This window comes from Amblyraja radiata, chromosome 37 (assembly GCF_010909765.2).
Source record: "Amblyraja radiata isolate CabotCenter1 chromosome 37, sAmbRad1.1.pri, whole genome shotgun sequence".
Taxonomy (NCBI): domain Eukaryota; kingdom Metazoa; phylum Chordata; class Chondrichthyes; order Rajiformes; family Rajidae; genus Amblyraja; species Amblyraja radiata.
In genome coordinates, this window is record NC_045992.1 from 13,313,531 (window position 1) to 13,333,568 (window position 20,038).

Below are 20,038 nucleotides of genomic sequence, written 5' to 3' on the forward strand. Positions count from 1 at the left end.
ACTTGGAAATTGGCAGTGTTGTGGGCAGCGAGAAGACTTTTAACGTAATTTAAGGATGGCCAACAAATGCAGGCATCATTGTCAGCAATGTTCATACCTTGTGAAGTGTTTTTCACAAATCTCAAATCCATCCCTCTTTGTCCCTGCATGCTCAATAATCTCGGGCCCAAAGGTATGATTTTAACTAAAGTTCTGTGCATTGAACACGTTTATTTATTCAGAAATACATTCCATACCTGCATTCTGCTATTTCCATAATGAAAGTTTAAAATAAAACACATTCACTGGTGATCCAAGCATCCAAGTATAACAGTGGCAGCATAAATGAAAATTAACTCAAGTGGCAAAATTACTCAAATGTACTGTCTACAAATGTATTTCAGACTGTAACATAATCTCTGAGATTTTTATTATATGAATCACACAACTTTATTTTCATAGTTTATTACATCATTAATTCTCATTCACACAGCTGCCATGTATAGAATTTACCTTATTAGTAATATTTTCCTTGATCCCCCAAAGTAATAAAACACACTATTATAAGTTTACATTTTGACATTTCATTAAATCCTTTAATTTAAATGGGGCTTCTTGTTAAAATACAATTTTGGAATGGATTCCAAAAATCCTAAAATACTTTAATATTCTTGAATTAGACGATTTCTTTCTTTGTTGACACAAAATGGATATGGCATTTATTTTAATATTCACCTGCCTACTGTTATCTATGCTATTATCTGACATCTTCAAATTATTCTCTTTCCATTGCAAATTATTTTGCTAAATATCATGGTATTGGTATTGGAAATCAACGACATGTCCTCCCTATGCTTCGAGGGGTGGGGGGCAATCCCCCCATGTTTTGTAATCCGGACTTTATCAGATGCTTTCTAAGGGCTGAATCGGCCCATTCGCGGGGCCTTTCAGCGCCCGTCGCAGCTTAAAATCAAACTGCTGCATCGAGGTGATTGAGGCTCCCGATGTTGAAGCCCCCGCCGGCCAATGAAAAGCCCCGTGAACGAACGGATTGAAGCCGCACGATTCGGGGCGGACGAAGCTGCTGTTGCTAGAGTTCGGAGTCGGTCACCAACCTGGTCAGCTCCCGATGTTACCATCCACAGGGCCCACGGCCAAAGCCTAGCGTGTGTGCGCTTGTGTGTGTGTGTGTGTGCGCATGTGCGCGGCTGCCAAGAAATTGTGTCCCCCCCCCATGTTTTGATGGCATTTCCGTGCCTGCTCAGTACTATGTAGCCTCATTGCTTACTCCATGCAGTGCTCATATAGGTATCTAATACCAGGAACACTTGATTATAGCATTGGAGGTTCTCTGAGGATGTCTGAAATAGATGCAATCCCTTCAGTGGGCATCGTTCTCCACTGCTCTAAGACAGGCCACCTTTGAAACCTTTTATTATTTCCCCCATGATTACAGAAGCCATATTTGAGAAAGCAACACACCTTGTTGGAACAAGGTAGACAAATCCAGCATCTGCAGTTCCTTCTTAAACATTAGTTGGAACAACACTGGTTTATTTCTGCAAGTGGCCCTTTAAGGGCTAGATGTGAAGTCCATAGCTGTGAGGTTAAATGAGAGCAGCTGTGCAATTTTAAACACATTAATGACTTAGTATGCTGCAATGTAAACAGGGCACTGTTGCACTAGGCAACCTAATTACATTATTTACTAGGGAACACAATCTTAAAGCACACCACGCACACTGTACCCAAGAGATTAAAAACAAATTTTTCAGACCCCATTTCCTTTGCTAACCTACATTAGATCACACTTTTAAAAAACTGCACAGAAAAGGTTTAATAAGATAGTGCAAGAGAAATTGGATATCTCACCATGTCAAATTCTGGGCATTTGTTTTACTATTAATATTTATTTGCTAATTGCTGCCACTGAAAAATCAGATGCTTCAATTGGGTCCCTCCAATTCGACGTACTAGTGTATTTCAGGAGATTCCATCCATGCTTGCCATCTTTCGATGGAGCTTCAAGAAAAATATTTTATTGTGTAGTGGTGCAGATGGAAAAAAGAGTTTTAAAAACATAAATTACTGCAACAATTGTATATTCTTGTGCATTCTCGTGCACTGAATAACTTTAACTTTAAAGAACAAACTTTTCAGGCCTAGTGAACGACAACACTAAACTAAAAGATCAGGAGATTAATCTAGTATTTGTAAGGCATTTTACAAGTTAACAGTGATACAGGCCAGTTTACTTCACCATCCAGCATTATTCTCAAATGGCTCCACTGCCCATCAATCTCAGCACATATAAACAATTTTCAGTAAATAGTTCCAAGGTGCTTCACGGATGAGTAAACATATAAAATTTAGCATACCATGAGACTCATTCACTGGAAAATTTGATGTAACAGAGTAAAGAAAGGCACATAAAATATCCAATAATAAAATTATTCTATATTTGGAATCGTTAACACTTCATATTTTCCATAGGCACGGGTTAAAATTGGAACAGAAACAGCAGGAAAATATTGTAGAGCTGGAAATGGGACAGAATTTAGGATTTGAAGCTAAGCTGAGAATTTAGCAGGTCACCCAAGTAACATACATTACAAAGACATTGTGGCACTCAGAGGAAAAAAATGAACACAAACTAAGCTGCAGTGTTTATAAGTAGTGACTGGACAGCAGGTCTTCAATCTTGAACTCGAAGTGGCAAAACAAAAATCTGGTCCATTCCCAATCATACTAAACAAGCAATCATCCAGTTGTATTCTGTCACCAGTTGATGATAGTGGAACAATAAAACTCAATATTACTGGCACATACACAGGCTTATTGATCATTATGGTAAAATGAGCAAAACAGACGAGGAAAAGGCCAGAGAGACAATATTTAGGAGATACTGGTAATTTTGCAAAGACTTTATGAATAATTAGAAAAAAAGTGAAACAAAAAACTTCTTATAGTTCAAGATTCAAGCATTATATACATTAACTGGTTATTGCCGACAGGCCATTTTTTCCAAAAAAAATGAATGCCTTAAGAAAAAATGAACTAAAGTCAAACATAATTCTATGAAAAGTAACCCAAGAGATAATCCAAGTTATCTCTAACTAGCAGAAGGTAATCTAGCTTTAAACTGTTTTTCGCTTGAGCACATACAAATCTTAATTTTACTTCACAAATTTCCCAGATACCAACTGGTGATTAGCTATAGCAATTCCAATATTTCTAATCAGCCAAAAAGTCCAATACTATAGTGCTAAATATAGATAGAAACAATACTTGGATGCCAACATTACATTTTATCAATGGTTTGAATAAGGGGATCTTGTGTAATGTATCCAGACTTGCTGCTGATTCGAAAATTAGTGTCAGAAGCTTCGATGGGGCAGAATTTATTAACTACATCCAGGAGGGTTTTTAAAATATATAAATAGACCATCATAATTGGATCATAATCAGTCAATATGGCTTTCTGTGGAGGAGGTACTCTCTCACAAATTTGATGTGTGCGCTTGAAGAGGTAATGAAAATGCTGTGGATGTTTTCAAAATGGAAAACATTCTAAATGGACTTTAGTAAATCATTTAACAAATTTCCTCATGACAGGCTGGGCCAGAAGATTGATTCACATCAGTCTAATGTGCTTTTGGTGACATTCATTGCAATACTATGGAGGTATGGTTAATATATCAAGTTATATTCTTCTATTTTCTAACATGGGACAAAATTGTATGGAAAAACAGAACTTGTTTGTTACCCAAGGATGTCCTGTATCTTTCCTTTACCATATATATCACACTTATCGGCCAAATCACCAAGCTTGCAGTCTTTACAATCCTAGCCACCTAGTGAATGCAGGCCTCAGATTCACAATACTTGCTGGCATCCAAACCTTGCCCCAATCCTGCTAACATTCTATTTTGCTTCCTCAAGACTCCTGGCCTTTCTTGAGTTACCAGTAACACGCTGAGTTACCAGTTTTCTTTTGTGCAAGGTACATTGGCACAAAGTATGAAGGAAAACCCTATTTAAGTTCAAACGTGATTCACTAGTGTTAATGTCTTGTGCTGCAAATTTTACAAGCAGCAGGCATGTGTTGAAAATGTTTGTGCTTTGCATATTTGATGAACTTCTTGGTAATTTTAAATAAAAATATATAATTGAACATATCGTTCTCAACATTACTCAATGAAATGGACAGCTATGCACATAATCTGTTCAGCTGTTTTATCTCAGCTCTCACTGTGGAGGTACAATACCATTTACATTAATGAATGACTGTGCTAGAAGAGCCTAAAGTGGAAATTCACAAAAGTTCATGATATCATCCCACTATACAACTCCAGATTCCATGAGAATACAGAAAATGATAAATGTTACGTACACTAACTCTTCAAATTACAGATTTATGGGTGACACAAAATTCAATTGTTACTAATGAAGGAAGAATAGAATACAATAAATAGTATATAAGGCCACTTACAATATTCATTAGGGTCAGAACATAGTTCTGAACATGCTGTTTTCCATGGAAGCGAACAACTGAATCATCTACTGCCAATAGAGCTTCAATGTTGTAGTCATCTTTCTTTGCATGCCTTCTTTTTCGTGCTGGATGATTTAGTTTTTCCTCAATGATGTCTAAAGAGTTTGCAAGATCACCAATACCAAATTTCAAGGCTTTGGGGAAATAAATTTAGCAAGACAAAAGAAAAACAAATCAACATTGCTTTTATAATAATTAATTGATATATTTAAACATTAAAATACATCTTATAAGCAGTATTAAAAAAGTGCAACATTTTACCCAGTTTACTCGCATCTCAGCAATATATAGCAGCATTTCATTTAAATCCAAACTTCAGAATTTCAAAGACAGTTACTTTACATTCAAATCCAAACAATGATTATTAATAAAAAATATTCTATATGATTGAATTATGCTGTTTAGGATTATAATGTTTATGTTATCATTTATAATCAGTAACATGTAGCCCTACAATTACTCTTGCCCAAGCAACTAAACATTCATCATGAACTTTTTCCATAAGCTTTTTCCATTGAGAGTAGGGAAGATTCAAACAAGAGAACATGATTTGAGAATTAAGGGACAAAAGTTTAGGGGTAACATGAGGGGAAACTTCTTTACTCAAAGAGTGGTAGCTGTGTGGAATGAGCTTCCAGTGGAAGTGGTGGAGGCAGGTTCGATTTTATCATTTAAAAATAAATTGGATAGATATATGGATGGGAAAGGAATGGAGGGTTATGGTCTGAGTGCAGGTAGATGGGACTAGGTGAGAGTAATTGTTCGGCACGGACTAGAAGGGCTGAGATGGCCTGTTTCCGTGCTGTAATGGTTATATGGTTATATAGTTGCTGGGTGATTAATACAGACTAAGATAGCTGTTCATAGATGAGAAGTTAGATGCGCTGCACATTGAAATGCTAGACATCTCATCCAGTCAGACCAAGAGATCAGAAATCATAAGCTCCTTATTAATTTTTGTAAGACAGAAAGGCAGAATAATATTCACGAGACAGACTGGGGATATAGATATCCTTGTGCACCAGTCAGAATCAAAGGCACAGGTCAAGCAAGCTGTAAAGGAGGAAAATAGCATGCTTTTCATTGCAAGACGTTTTGAGTGCAAAGGAAGGGTTGCCTAACTACAATTGTACTGGATAGTACTGCTGTAGCTTTGGTCTCCTTACCCACAAAAATATATATTTGCATAGAGGAGGTGTGCTAACGACTCATGAGATGAATTGCTGGGACATTTGCCTGATTTATAGTATCTGTATTTTTTTAATGATGTTGCAACTGTCATTAAGAAAGATTAGATCAACTAGCCTGTATTCACTAGTTCTAGAACAGAGAGGAGATCGTATTGAAACAGACCCAAATTCTGAAAGAATAGATTAAAAAGGAAGGTGCTTCTGGAGAAACAAGGAACTGTGGATGCTGGTTTACAAAAAAAAAGGACAAAGTGTGGGAGTAACTCAACAGGCCAGGCAGCATCTCTGGGGAACTAGGATAGGTGACGTTGCAGGTCAGACGGAGGAACAGATGTGTCTCAGTCCCAGGATATAGAGTAGGGCATTTAGCTCTGAGATGAGAGGAAACTTCCTCACTCGGAATATCTGCCATAGAAAGCTGTGCAGGTCAAGCTGGCCAGGAGTTACATGGATGTCTGCACCCATGTTCGACACGGACTAGAAGGCCGAGATGGCCTGTTTCCGTGCTGTAATTGTTATATGGTTATATAGTTAACTATGTAAATGAAGGGCCAGACGCAGTTTTGTTGATGAGAATGGATAAATAAAGCAAGCATTACTTTATTTGTAAGACTGGGAAGGACAGTAAACGTAACATTGATGCATGCAAATTTTGATAAATAGATTGATCATCCACCTTTAAAATAATCTCACACATGTTGATGCCAAGAGGCAATGTGATACGAAAGCAAAATACTTAGAAGGCACACATTTGAAAAAAAGGAAAAATGCTGGAAATACTCAGGCAGAACCCGTTAACAGCTATTTGTTCTGGTTTCTCAATTTATATTTGATCTCCATTGAAGATGACACTCATGACTAATCATTGAGTTGAACAGACTTTGGATGAAAAACATTTCCAGAAATTTGAATTCCTTGCACAATTTCCATTCCATTTCCTTTGGTAATTACAGATAATTATTCATTATTTGTATATCTTTGAGACTTCTGTTGGCTTACTTTTCTTCATTTAATATCTCCAATCTCCCACTCCATCACTGACCTACCTACCGCTCCCTCATCCATTCCCCTGCATCTGGAAGTTATTTATCTCTTGACCGATATTACCTGATTTGATGAGCATTTTTAGCTTCAGCATAATTGTTTCACATACAATGTTCACTGCCTCAGTCAGTCTGCAACATCCAGAGATACCTTGCAAGGATTTTAACTCTTAAATTGTAGATAGAACTTCCTTCGGGTAACATTAGAAATAAATTTTATTTTCCTATTTAATTGCCGGATACATGAAGCTAACAAATTAAAAGACAACCAAATATTCTTTGCTTCACTCCAAGAATGGTACAGGTGAAGGAATGATTTCTGAAAGATCACATATTGGGCACCGTCATATAATGAAGAGTAATATGCTCAACATATTCAAAATTACGCAATAATTTTCATTACAGATAACTCTTGTTATAACGGACCATGATGGGGGATGGGAGGGGGGAGAGAATGGTGTCCATTATTGTCGATAACAGAGTGAGGGAATACGCTCCAAGCACTTAGCGGTTACTCGATAAAACAATGAGTTGTTCTCAATTACAAAGTTCCTTTTAACAGCTATTTACCTGCTTAGTAAAGTGGATGTTTAATGATCTTAGTAAGTATCAGAGACAAAGCCCGTATCTATGAATATCGGTAATCTGCGTCAGATATTTATCGCAAATTAGTCATACGATATATCCCTTCGGTAAACTTGTTGATTTTATGGACTATGTACACAGCAGAGACCCTAATGGTTACATCCATCCCACCTCAGTGCCACGTTGTGTTCCACGCAGGTGAGCACCATTATTCGATCAAATGAGTATTAAAAGGTTTACAGGAGACAACAACGTTGTTGGCAATGTTGGATGGTGTACTGGAAATGACAAAGTGGTACCACAAGCACCAAAGCCAGAGAAGGGTGAAGAGCACTCTACAAGCTGGAGAGAAACAAGAGAGCAACACATAGGCAGCATGGTCAGTAAAGACCATGGGAATAAAAGAACTATGAAAAAGAGTGCAAGAACTGGTGAAGTAAATGAAGCAAAAAGCTCATGGTGGTGATAAAGTAGCTAAACATAGATGGGAAATTGTGAAATAACAAGAGATTTGCACAGAAAAATGCTGCTTTGTTAAAGAAAGAGGGCTGAATTATTGTTTGATATGTAATGGAAAAATTGCAGTGCTAAAAATAATTCAGCTTTAACAAAGATTGTAACACCAAACAGGCTCATATCAACCTGCAATATACCTGCACAGAGACATAAACTGTAAAAATGTTAGACAACAGTTGCCTGCGAGAAGAAAATCTTGCAAAATGTGCAGAAAGAATCTGAAACTCTCAGAGGTGGGCTACAGATTGCTTCCATTAAATATGTAGTTCATTTTTTGCCAAAATAGATTAGAAGAAAACTGCTCATTAGTTGCGTGCAAAACACTGTGTTCAATTGAAGCTTTAAACACTAAACAAAAAGATTGTCACAGCTTACAAAGAATCAACAGAATGGTTTCACCTCATGGAAGAATACACAAGGATTTGTTCATAAGTTCAAAGATATAGGAGCAGAATTAGTCTGTTCCACCATTCAATCGTGAATGATCTCTTTCCCTCTGACCATATTTCTCTGCCTTCTCCCCATAACAATAGACAATAGACAATAGGTGCAGGAGTAGGCCATTCGATCCTTCGAGCCAGCACTGCCATTCAATGTGATCATGGCTGATCATCCCCAATCAGTACGTCGTTCCTTCCTTCTCCCAATATCCCGACTCCATTATTTTTAAGAGCCTTATCTAGCTCTCTTTTGAAAGCATCCAGGAAACCTGCCTCCACCACCCTCTGAGGCAGAGAATTCCACAGACTCACCACTCTCTGTGAGAAAAAGTGTTTCCTCGTCTCTGACCTTTGACCCTCTTACTAATCGAGAACCTATCAATTTCTGATTTTAAAATACCCAAAGAGTTGCGTTCCTCAGCAGTTGGTGGCAATGAATTCTACAGATTCACCACCTTCTGACTGAAGAAATTCCTGCTCATCTCCTTTCTAAAGGTATGCCCTTTCATTCTAAGGCTGTGTCCTCTGCTCTGAGACTCTCCACTAATGGAAACATCCTCTCCACATCCACTCTATCCAGTCATTTCCATTATTCGGTAAGTTTCAATGAGACCCCCCCTCCCCCCCCTCACCCTCCTATACTCCAGTGAGTACAGGCCCAGATCCATCAAACATTCATCATGTGTTAATCTAGACATCTCCGGGTTCATTCGCATTTGTTTTATCAATTACCGGAATAAAATTGAAGTTTTGAGTTTGAAATGGAAAAAGTGAGTTGTGTTTTGACAGATGGTATGCTGTCAGTGACAGTGGGACACAATTGAACATTGCAATATTCACGTATCCTGTGCACTCTCTGGGTGTTGGAGGAGCAGCTCATCTACTATTATAGTGTTATTCACTAGCAAAACCTTTTTAAAAAGTTTTGATTTATACTTGCAATAAATATCATCATCTCTACAGTCAATTTCATGAAATCTCATGGATTCAAATACTGTAACTTGCAGAAGTATTTTCAAATACATTGATGCTGAATAAGCCGATATGATTTACCATGCAACAGAGATAAAGTCTGTAACCCAATGACACACATCCAAAAAATGTTAATGGCGAAAGATTCCTCTGGAGACTTTGCGCCCCACCTAAGGTTTCCGTGCGGTTCCCGGAGGTTTTTGTCAGTCTCCCTACCTGCTTCCACTACCTGCAACCTCCGGCAACGACCTGCAATCTCCGGGAACCGCACGGAAACCTTGGGTGGGGTGCAAAGTCTCCAGAGGTTTCCGTTTAGGTTTCCTAAGTGGGACAGGGGCATTACGGGCTTGTGATTCCTGTATCTGTCTATCCTCCTGACTTAACAGTCTATCTTAATAATCTTCATGGAATAACTCGCCCTACCTCTCGATTCAATCGATTCACAAACTTTCAGGCTAAAGAAACTGGTTTATACACAAATGCTGCAAGATAGGCTTTCATTTTCATACTGCCAGGTAATCTTTGAACAACCATGAATCTGGGTCTTCTAAAACTCTGTGGAAGCAGCGATTCTTAACAATTTCCAGAATTTCAGAAAAGGGGAAATCCCTCAGGCTAATTTTTAGCTATCCCAGAATCAAAGGAATTTAGCACTGAACTTTTCACCCATCAGTGCTCTGACTTGCTTTGCCAAAAATGCTGCAGAAAACGCTGAAGTTCTACATCAGTAATTCTAAATTGAGACACAAAGTTAACTGTAAAACTTGCCTTTTCCCTACTGTGGCTTCAAGGAAAAGCATAACTGCATCATAGATGATAACCTTGAGACTTCTTAAATGTATCCTGCAATATTAAAAATAAAACTTGATATTACTAAAGTGATATCCCAGAAGCAGTGTAACATTGCACATGAATCCTGAGAAAGCTATTTTTTTTCCTGAAAAAGCTAAATGCTATTTCCACCAGAGAAAGAATAAAATCGTAGCATCCATCCCTTGTCTATTCTGATGGTTTGGCATCTGACTCATTAGACGAGGTTGGCAATTTCTACTCAACACAGCCCCTGTTCCTGCCCTTGTCTTCTACTTTCTGGGACCCCAGTACCTATGCTGCCTTCCTTCTCATTAGGTCACCATGCTCCCTGTCCACTTCCAGGGTCTAGGTCCCCATGCTCCCTTCCTGTTCTTCAGGTACCTGGTTCTCTTGCTCCCGAGGCTCGGGTGCAGTGCTTAGTGGCCGCTTGATGGGGTCCCATTTGTTGTACTCAACAAATAATTATCAGGGCCCAGGTTCCCCCACTCACCACCCACACTTTGGGTTTTCTCAGAGTATTTTTTCCAGTTTAATAAACTGACTTGTTCGAGAAATTCACCACTGATCTTTGAGATGTTTTATTTTGTGTTTGTTCCTATCTGAGCGGGTTCCTAGTAAAGCCAGATTCAGGGTACAAGTATAACACAAAATTCCCTCCAACACCCTGATAATACAATTTATAAAATTATATCCTATTTTTCTGGAGAAACCTTTATAGGTATTTGGTTCAGGGATGTCAAAAAAATGTTATTTCAGAACAAAAGAAATGGAAGTAGAGGGCCATTCAGCACCTTGTTCTTGTTCCGTTATTCAAATAGATCCTTTAACTCAGTGCCAGTTTCTCCACAAATCTGAATTAAATATGTTTGGGCAGCATGGAGGTGCAGCAGTAGATTTGCTGCCTTAGAGCGTCAGAGACCCAGGTTCAATCCTGACTATGGCTGCTTGTCTGTATGGAGTTCGTTCATTCACCCCGTAACCTGCGTAGGTTTCCTCCGGGATCTCCAGTTTCCTCCCACACTATAAAGACATACAGGTTTGTAGGTTAATTGGCTTGGTATAATTGTAAATTGTCCCGAGTGTGTGCAGGATAGTGTAAGTGTGCGGAGATTGCTGGTCGGCGTGGACTCGCTGGGCCGAAGGGCCTGTTTCTGCGCTGTATCTCTAAACTAAACTAAATACTCAGAGACTGAACCTCCACATTTTCCATGGGTAGAGAATTTGAAAGACTAGCTAACCTGACTAAAGACGTTTATACTTGATCTTAAATCACCACTTAATTTAAGGTTGTGAGCCCTGGTTCAAGACACGCAAGCCAAGGAAAATATACGTTCCATCTACAATGTCAAGCCCAGTAAGAATTTTCAATGATTCAAGGAAATCACCACTCATTCTCCTAAAATAGGTTCAGTAAATGCTATGGTCTCACGCAAAAAAAAAGAATCAGATTATAACAGTCCATTAAATCAATAACAAGCTGGGTCACGAAAAACTTTCATATTCTGATATTCACTGTAAGTTATTCTAAGCATTTAATGGACATCCAAGCAAATATATCAATAACATAAACATCTGGAAACTTTGTAATGATTCTATCATTAATGTAAAGTTCAGTACTAAAATGTGAAAGATGGCGTTTTAAAAACTCTTAATGAATGTGGTCGGATAAATATCAGATTTGTTTTTTTATTAAAAAACTTTAAAATTATATACAGCCACTTTTCACAGTGTGTATTTTACTATTCTGTTGGAAAAATACTGAATTCTTGCCACTACAAGTAAATCCATGAATTTCACATGCTGTAATAGCTGGATGGATTTCAGAATGCATTGCATCACATCTTGTCTGATTTGAACTGTTCTGTTTTGCCCTTTGCATTTTGTTTCTAATACTTTTGAACTATGTTTTGTTCTGAATAACTGCTTTGGAGCACTGTGCATATCAATGACTGACACATTTAATCTAGCACGCTATCCAAAAGGACTCGGCTTCAATCAATGCACTGAAAAATTTACTGAGCTGATTTTAGGAGAATGAATATTTCATACAAAGCAGCCAGAGGTGACTGGAAATTAAATGGATATTTACAATGATAAGACACCTTTAGTGTTATGAAAATGCATTCCTTATACCATTGACTGTTGTCTTCATAAAAATGGCATTTCTAATAATTTCAGAATAAATTGTTTCAGAAAACGTTGCAGCAGCTGTTTATTCTAAATTACCACTTGGAACAATGTGCTCACATGACACCAAACTATTGGATTGTACAAGCACCAGAATATGTGCCAGTGTTAGCAGTCATACACTTTCTTTACCCAATAACTAATAGCATACCACCAGCATTTCTCCCCCCCATCCTATAACAGTGACCACTGTTTTTGTGTTTATCAGGAACATATGTGAACTTCTCTGCTCTCATTCTAATGCTGTTATTTTCCAATTTTGCTTGCATGCAATATTTCAATTTTCTCCATGATAGTTACCCATGCTGAACAGCAGGACCCATAAACAGTGCTTGAGATCCGAATATTTAGTTGAGTCAATATAAACTTGAAATCCAATCTTTCGCATTAGCATGCCCTTATAAAATGTTAACTCCATTCGACCTCAGCCCTTGACTCGCACAGATAGAAATGTGAATCATTCATATGGTAAATTAGTAAAACATGAGGCAGATACCCTCCAAGAATACAGAACCAAAAATACTTTTTGTGACAAACTACCACACTAATTGCGAGTAAAATGTCCAGGATTAAGAAATAAATTGGATAGAATCATGGAATAATATGGCAAGGGTGGCCATCTGGAACATTAGTCTCACTATTCAATTAAAATCGTGCCTGGTCCATTCCCTTTCCGATATTTATGCAAATCAATCTTGAATGTTATTAAGCCATGAGAATATGATTAAATTATATGCTCAAATTCAGCAGGGCTTTTAAACAACTTGCTCCTAAGAATATATTATGAAGATGTACATAAGCAAACTTAATTTGAAATTGAACAATACTCTCAAAAGCAAATAAGTATTAAAGACTATAATGACCATAGTAGAGCTAATAGGACTTGATATTTCAATCCCTGTAATAAGTCGGCACTCTTGCTATTTGCAGTAGGATTGGAGTGGTGAAGGGTAGGGTAGGTACGTCATCGGGGTCTTCAGGTGGGCACCCTCCTTCTTTGACGTTTCATTAATAAGCCCGCAACATCTCCAGAGGGCTCAACAGTGATACCTGGCGTCCCAGTTACACCCCCCTCAGTTCCATACCCTCCTATCTTCATCTTGCAGCCCAATTGTTGTCTCTCCTTTTGATCCAAATCCAATTGCTGCTTTTTTCTGCAGAATTTGATAATGACTTGATTGCTTGTTGGAGGGAGCGACCCCTCACACCCATTTTCATTAATAGACTATAATAGATCATACATAGTCTGAAGAAGGGTCTCGACCCGAAATGTCACCCGTTCCTTCTCTCCAGAGATGCTGCCTGTCCCGCTGAGTTACTCCAGCATTTTGTGTCTACCTATGACTATAGATTATATTGTTCCACGGAATAGACTTCAACACGGTGAATGTGTTTAAGCACAATGTGGTGAACAGTAAACAACGACTTTCATACACAATAAACCTTGTATGAATCAACCTCCAAAGGATTAGTCAACCAATGATAAACTCTGCAGGTCTGGCAGAGTTTTGACTAGCTCACTGACTATACATCCTACTTGAAACTTAAACAACCAGAACATGCCACAGAGAATTGAGCATTGGAGTCTGCATCACCAATCCATTAATAATTTAGGTTACTATTTATTTTTAATGTCACTGGAATATTTGGTTTATTTAACTCTCTAAACAATGTTCACCTGCAAAGATGGTCCAAACAAAATGTATTCTTATGATTTCTGTAACAGGCCAAGACCAACAGAATCCTCAAATCTAGGTGGCATGTACAAAAAATAAACATATTTCCTGAAGAATTCATTAGAATCATGTTAATGCTCATATTAAACTTCGCATTTATGGAATTGAAAGCTGGGCTTCAAGTTCAATCGTTGAAGCTCAAATATTTCTGTCTTTCAAAAAAGTTAATTGTCAGTGTCAAATAATTTGAAAAGAAAAAAATCATTTGGGTTCAAAATGAGTTGTGAAACCATTTGCATTACACCGAAACCAAATCCCTACGAGGTAATAGTTTACCATAAGATTTACGATAAAATTCACAAAAAGCTAACTGCTATAAACCCGAGTTGACTTTTCTTATTGACATAATATATGACCATGTGTGTTATGCTCCAGCCAAGGAACTTCAGCACATAAATTAGGTTAATACTTAACACTTAAGAAGGGTCTCGACACAAAACGTCATCTATTCCTTTTCTCCAGAGATGCTGTCTGACCCACTGAGTTACTTCAGCCTTTTGTATCGAAGTTAGGCAAGTTTTGTAATCTTGCAGGTAAAATTTCATGTGGATGCAAAAGGCCTCATGGTAGTGGCCTATATTTATCAGTCAACCAACATTACTGAAACAGCAATTAAACCATTGAGTTCATTCTGTGTACAAATTATTTGCCTATATTACACATTTTGTGATGTCTATAAATCACAGACTTCAAGCAGTCATTGCATGCAAAGGATATGCAACAAAATACTAAACATGACTACTTTCATTTACATGACATTGCTGTGTCCTAAACATTATGCTGCCCTGAAATGGGGGGGGGGGGGGACTAAGTATAAACACTGCTGTAATTTCTACATGGTGAAACCAAAATGTGTAAAAATTGGCCTTTATTAAAATCTGACAATGTGCACTTTAACCACGTGTGATTTTTTTCTATTACAAATCTCAAATTGTGGAGTACAGAGGCAAATAAATAAATATTGGGTCTTTGTCCCAAACACTATGGAGGGCACTGTAAGGATTGGAAAAAAAGTCTACACCTTCCAAGGGAATTAAATATGAAACTCTCATTCCATTAATGTTATTTAAAAAATGATTTGTTTCGAAACCACAGCTTCTAACCACATTAGAATGTATTGAGCAAAACTAACAATAACAAACGGACATGCTGCAACAATGTTTCTGGCAGAATGGCTCAATTAGAGTGAGCAAGATTACTTCTAATATAAATATGTTTTCGTGGGAAAAAAAATGTTTTAAAGACAGGAACTAAGTGTGGATCTAATATCAATTTATACATAGGATAATATTAATTTATACATAGGATAATTAAAACATAGAAATTGGTGCATGTTAATCTTTTACACTTATCTTTGTAATCTATGTACCTTTGCTGATGAAGCTGTACATTTTAGCCTGATTATTTTCCTCACCCAGATGGGACCCAAAGGTAGCGTTCAATCAGATTGTGTTGGCCCAGCCACTACTTTACCTTGTGTTTAAGAAGGAACTGCAGATGCGGGAAAATCAAAGGTAGACAAAAGTGCTGGAGAAACTGCAGCAGCATCTATGGAGCGAAGGAAATAGGCAACGTTTCGGTCTGAAGATGGGTTTCGGCCCGAAACGTTGCCCATTTCCTTCGCTCCATAGGTGCTGCTGCACCCGCTGAGTTTCTCCAGCACTTTTGTCTACCCACTACTTTACCTTCGTCAAGATGACTTGCTTAGGCCTACAACAATTCTCCAAGAGATCAAGAGTTGGTTTAAGATAGTCATTTAGTTTAGTGATACAGCGTGGAAACAGCCCATCGGCCCACCGAGTCCGCGCTGATCAGCAATCCCTGCACATTCACACTGTCTAACACACACTAGGGACAATTCATAATTATACCAAGCCAAGTGAACACACAAACTCCGTACAGACAGTACCCATAGTCAGGATCAAACCCGGGTCTCTGGTACTGTAAGGCAGCTACTCTTCCACTGCGCCACTGGAGTTACACTATGTACAGCCAGAATGGCTGGGTCAGGTATGGAAAAGATAGGTGCTCCTTAATTTTGGATCGGCTCTCTTTGGTTCACGTTTAAACCTTATAGCTCAACAGAACTCTACTTCAAAATAGAAAGATAACTGGTCCACCAAAAAGGGCAACATTTGTGTAATATTAACCAACATTGGTAACATAGCATTTTGTTTATTCTACATCTTTTCTTTGTTCAGTGAACAGAATTCCAGATTCACAATAATCCAATTGAGGCTTTCATATTCAGATTATAAAACTTGGTTATCGCCAGATGTTTACTTCGTACCAATTCAAAATTAAATATGATGGGCATGCAGGTGCAGCAGGCAGTGAAGAAAGCGAATGGTATGTTAGCTTTCATAGCAAAAGGATTTGAGTATAGGAGCAGGGAGGTTCTACTGCAGTTGTACAGGGTCTTGGTGAGACCACACCTGGAGTATTGCGTACAGTTTTGGTCTCCAAATCTGAGGAAGGACATTATTGCCATAGAAGGAGTGCAGAGAAGGTTCACCAGACTGATTCCTGGGATGTCAGGACTGTCTTATGAAGAAAGACTGGATAGACTTGGTTTATACTCTCTAGAATTTAGGAGATTGAGAGGGGATCTTATAGAAACTTACAAAATTCTTAAGGGGTTGGACAGGCTAGATGCAGGAAGATTGCTACCGATGTTGGGGAAGTCCAGGACAAGGGTTCACAGCTTAAGGATAAGGGGGAAATCCTTTAAAACCGAGATGAGAAGAACTTTTTTCACACAGAGAGTGGTGAATCTCTGGAACTCTCTGCCACAGAGGGTAGTCGAGGCCAGTTCATTGGCTATATTTAAGAGGGAGTTAGATGTGGCCCTTGTGGCTAAGGGGATCAGAGGGTATGGAGAGAAGGCAGGTACGGGATACTGAGTTGGATGATCAGCCATGATCATATTGAATGGCGGTGCAGGCTCGAAGGGCCGAATGGCCTACTCCTGCACCTAATTTCTATGTTTCTATGTTTCTATGTTTAGATTAAATGCATTAAAAAATCCAATACCAAGCTATTTATATTTTGTATTTAAGAAATACTTGCCCACATGAACCACCCAATGCTTGCCCACTTGCCCGTAATGAGATCTATCCAGTACAAATTCTAAGAATTGCTTCTTCTGACACCTGCATTTCACCTGGTCTTGAAACTAAAATAAAAGTAGACCTTTGAGACTGCTGGGCCATTCAATGAAGCTTTATTATTTATCTCAACATCAGATTCCTGTTTTATATTCCCAAACCAATATGATAAACATAGAAAGCATACTGTAGGGTTGAATCATGGGTTGATTTAGGAATAGCTCTGCCCAAGACCGCAAGAAATTGCAGAGTTGTGAATGTAGCCAAGTCCATCACACAGACCAGATTCCCACCAAAAAATGCTAACACCATCAATTACTTGTTCCACTCCGGTAATTCCTTGTTCTTCCTACTCCAGTCCTGCAGAAGGTACACAAACATTTCACTATACCTTGGTACATGTGACATCAATAATTTTTTTTTAAATTATTTGGATAATGGACTTGAAGGCTTTGTGGCCAAGTTTGCAGATGATGCTAAAGTAAGCGGAAGGGCAGGCAGTGTAGAGGAAGCAAGGATTCTGCAGAAGGACATGGCCTGGTTGGGAGGGTGGGCAGAGAAGTGGCAGATGAAATTGAGTATAGAAAAGTGTGAAGTCGTGCATTTTGGTAATAAGAATAACGGCGTAGATTTTTTTCCAAATGGATGGAGAATCCAGAAATCAGAGGGCTGGTGCAGGACTCCCAAAAAGTTAGTTTGCAAGTCGAATCTGTAGTAAGGAAGGCAAATTCAATGCTAGCATTTATATCAAGTTGACTGGAAGACAAACACAGAGATAGTTGGGGCTCCACAAGGCGCTGGTCAGGCCACATTCGGAGTATTGTGAGCAATTTTGGGCCACATATATGAGGAAGTATGTGCTGGCTCTGGAGAGGGCCCAGAGGAGATTTACAAGAATGATTCCAGGAATGAGTGGGTTAGCATATGATGAGCGCTTGACAGCACAGGGCCTCTGCTCGCTGGAGTTTAGAAGGTTGAGGGGAGAACTTCACTCAGAGGGTAGTTAATCTGTTGAACTCATTGCCACAGAAAGCTATGGAGGCCAAGTCAGTGGATATTTTTAAGGCAGAGATAGACACATTTTTTATTAGAATGGGTGTCAAGTGTTATGGAGAGAAAGCAGGAATATTGGATTTGGAGGCAGAGATCAGCCATGATTAAACGGTGGAGTAGACTCGATGGGATGAATGGCCGAATTCTACTCCTATAATGTGAATTTATGAGTTTAAACCTTCTCTCCTTCTTAAATACATTCAATGACTTTGTGTGCTAAGCCTTCCATGGGAGGATCTCATATTCACCAATCTCTGAGTGAAGAAATATTTTATCACAATCCAAAATATGAATCATTTTTGTGGATACAGACTTGGTTAACCCAATCTCAGTCTGAAGAAGGGTTTCGGCCCAAAACGTTGCCTATTTCCTTCGCTCTATAGATGCTGTTGCACCCGCTGAGTTTCTCCAGCATTTTTGTGTACCCTCTTCTCATACACGTTTGGATTCTTCCTCTGACAAGTATATCGCTACAACTGATGAATGGTCTATAATACTTCTTCCCTCTCCGCAGATGCTGCCTGTCCTGCTGGATATTTTTATTTCAAATTTCCAGCAACTGCCATGCTCGGTTTCTCACAATTCCAGCGTTGTTCTTTTTTTTCCTCCTTCCATCCTCAAGCATTTCCTCCACATAAACTAAATGCAATCACTATGCTTCCATTGCCTTCTCTCTGCAAAGTGTACCACCATTTGTAAAAGTCTCTCTTGGTGACACCATTGCATTCCCTTTCTTACCCCCACCCCTCAACCTTCTCTCCAATTTAAAATTTGCTTGTGTCCTAATTTGCCTGTTTCGGATGAAACCTCATGGCCTAAAATGTTAATCATCTTCACAGATGCCATTTGATGTGTTGAGCAATTCCGGTGTTTTCTTTCTTTTTGGTATTTAATAGGAAGCCACAACCCTGCCTCAAACTTGATGGCGAGTCAGAGGCATCGCATTACTGGGAATCCAGCCAAAACCTTTCTCCTGAGACCAATTAAATGGCCCCAGCTGCTTATTTAAAATATTAATATGGTCAGATAAACACGCAGGACAGATGATTTTAATTTCACTACATGCAGAATCACGTTCAATCATCCAGACTGCATAGGTTAGCCCATTAGATGACTAGCACATTTTTTCCTACAGAGACATTAAAAACAGTTATCCTTGTAATGTGCTAACGGAGAAGACATTAACTGACCTTTACATCAAAGAAAGGACACTTTCACAAGAGTAAATTCACAGCTAGAATACTCTATAGCTCTGGTTCCAATAGAGGAAAGATACTATTACAACAGTTAGGATGCAGAATAAATTGATGGGAATGATGTCAAGATTGAGAAAGACTGAATAAGTCAGAGTTATTTTGTTTGGAAAAGAAGTTGAGGGCAACTTGCTTGGACGAATGAATGAGAGGACTAAACAAAGTAAAAGGGAAGGGCTTTTTCACCTAGAAGGGTCAAATGCCATTGGACAGACATTTAAAATATCTGGTAGGATCAGAGGGGAGATTTGCAAGCATTTTTTCCACCTAGAGGATCTTGATATCCACAGCATGAAATAAATACTCATTGCATTTCAAAAGTAATTGATTTAGTCATGATTTACAGTGCTACAGACCTATTTTTAGGAGGTGAAATTAGCCTGATCAGCACTCTCTCAAATGACACAAACGCACTAATTCACTTATGTCTTTTACAGAGAATGAAATCACCCATTCTCCCAAGTCTGGCATGGTCACCTAACCTGCTTAATTCTTGACTGCTGTCCAAAATGCTTGGCAAGCCACTCAGTTGTACGAGGCCACCACTAAAATGGACAATTAGAATGAAATTTGATAGGTCTGTTCTCTTCAACCTCAGCAACATATATT

General features: G+C 38.6%; 1 protein-coding gene and 1 long non-coding RNA gene across 4 annotated transcripts in view; both read right to left on the bottom strand.

Moving 5' to 3' along the window:
* The window catches only part of LOC116966568 (A disintegrin and metalloproteinase with thrombospondin motifs 3-like), a 110,894-nt gene that overhangs the window by 63,381 nt on the left and 27,475 nt on the right, over positions 1-20,038 (bottom strand). For all 3 annotated transcript variants that reach the window (XM_033012955.1, XM_033012954.1, XM_033012953.1), the window contains exon 4: positions 4,472-4,668. In XM_033012955.1, the coding sequence (XP_032868846.1) occupies positions 4,472-4,668 (197 nt within the window). The remainder of the gene's footprint in view (positions 1-4,471; positions 4,669-20,038) is intronic.
* LOC116966570 lies at positions 414-1,039 on the bottom strand. Its single transcript, XR_004410054.1, has 2 exons — positions 662-1,039; positions 414-631 (listed from the first exon to the last, which is right to left on the bottom strand). It is a non-coding gene; the product is annotated as an uncharacterized LOC116966570 (long non-coding RNA).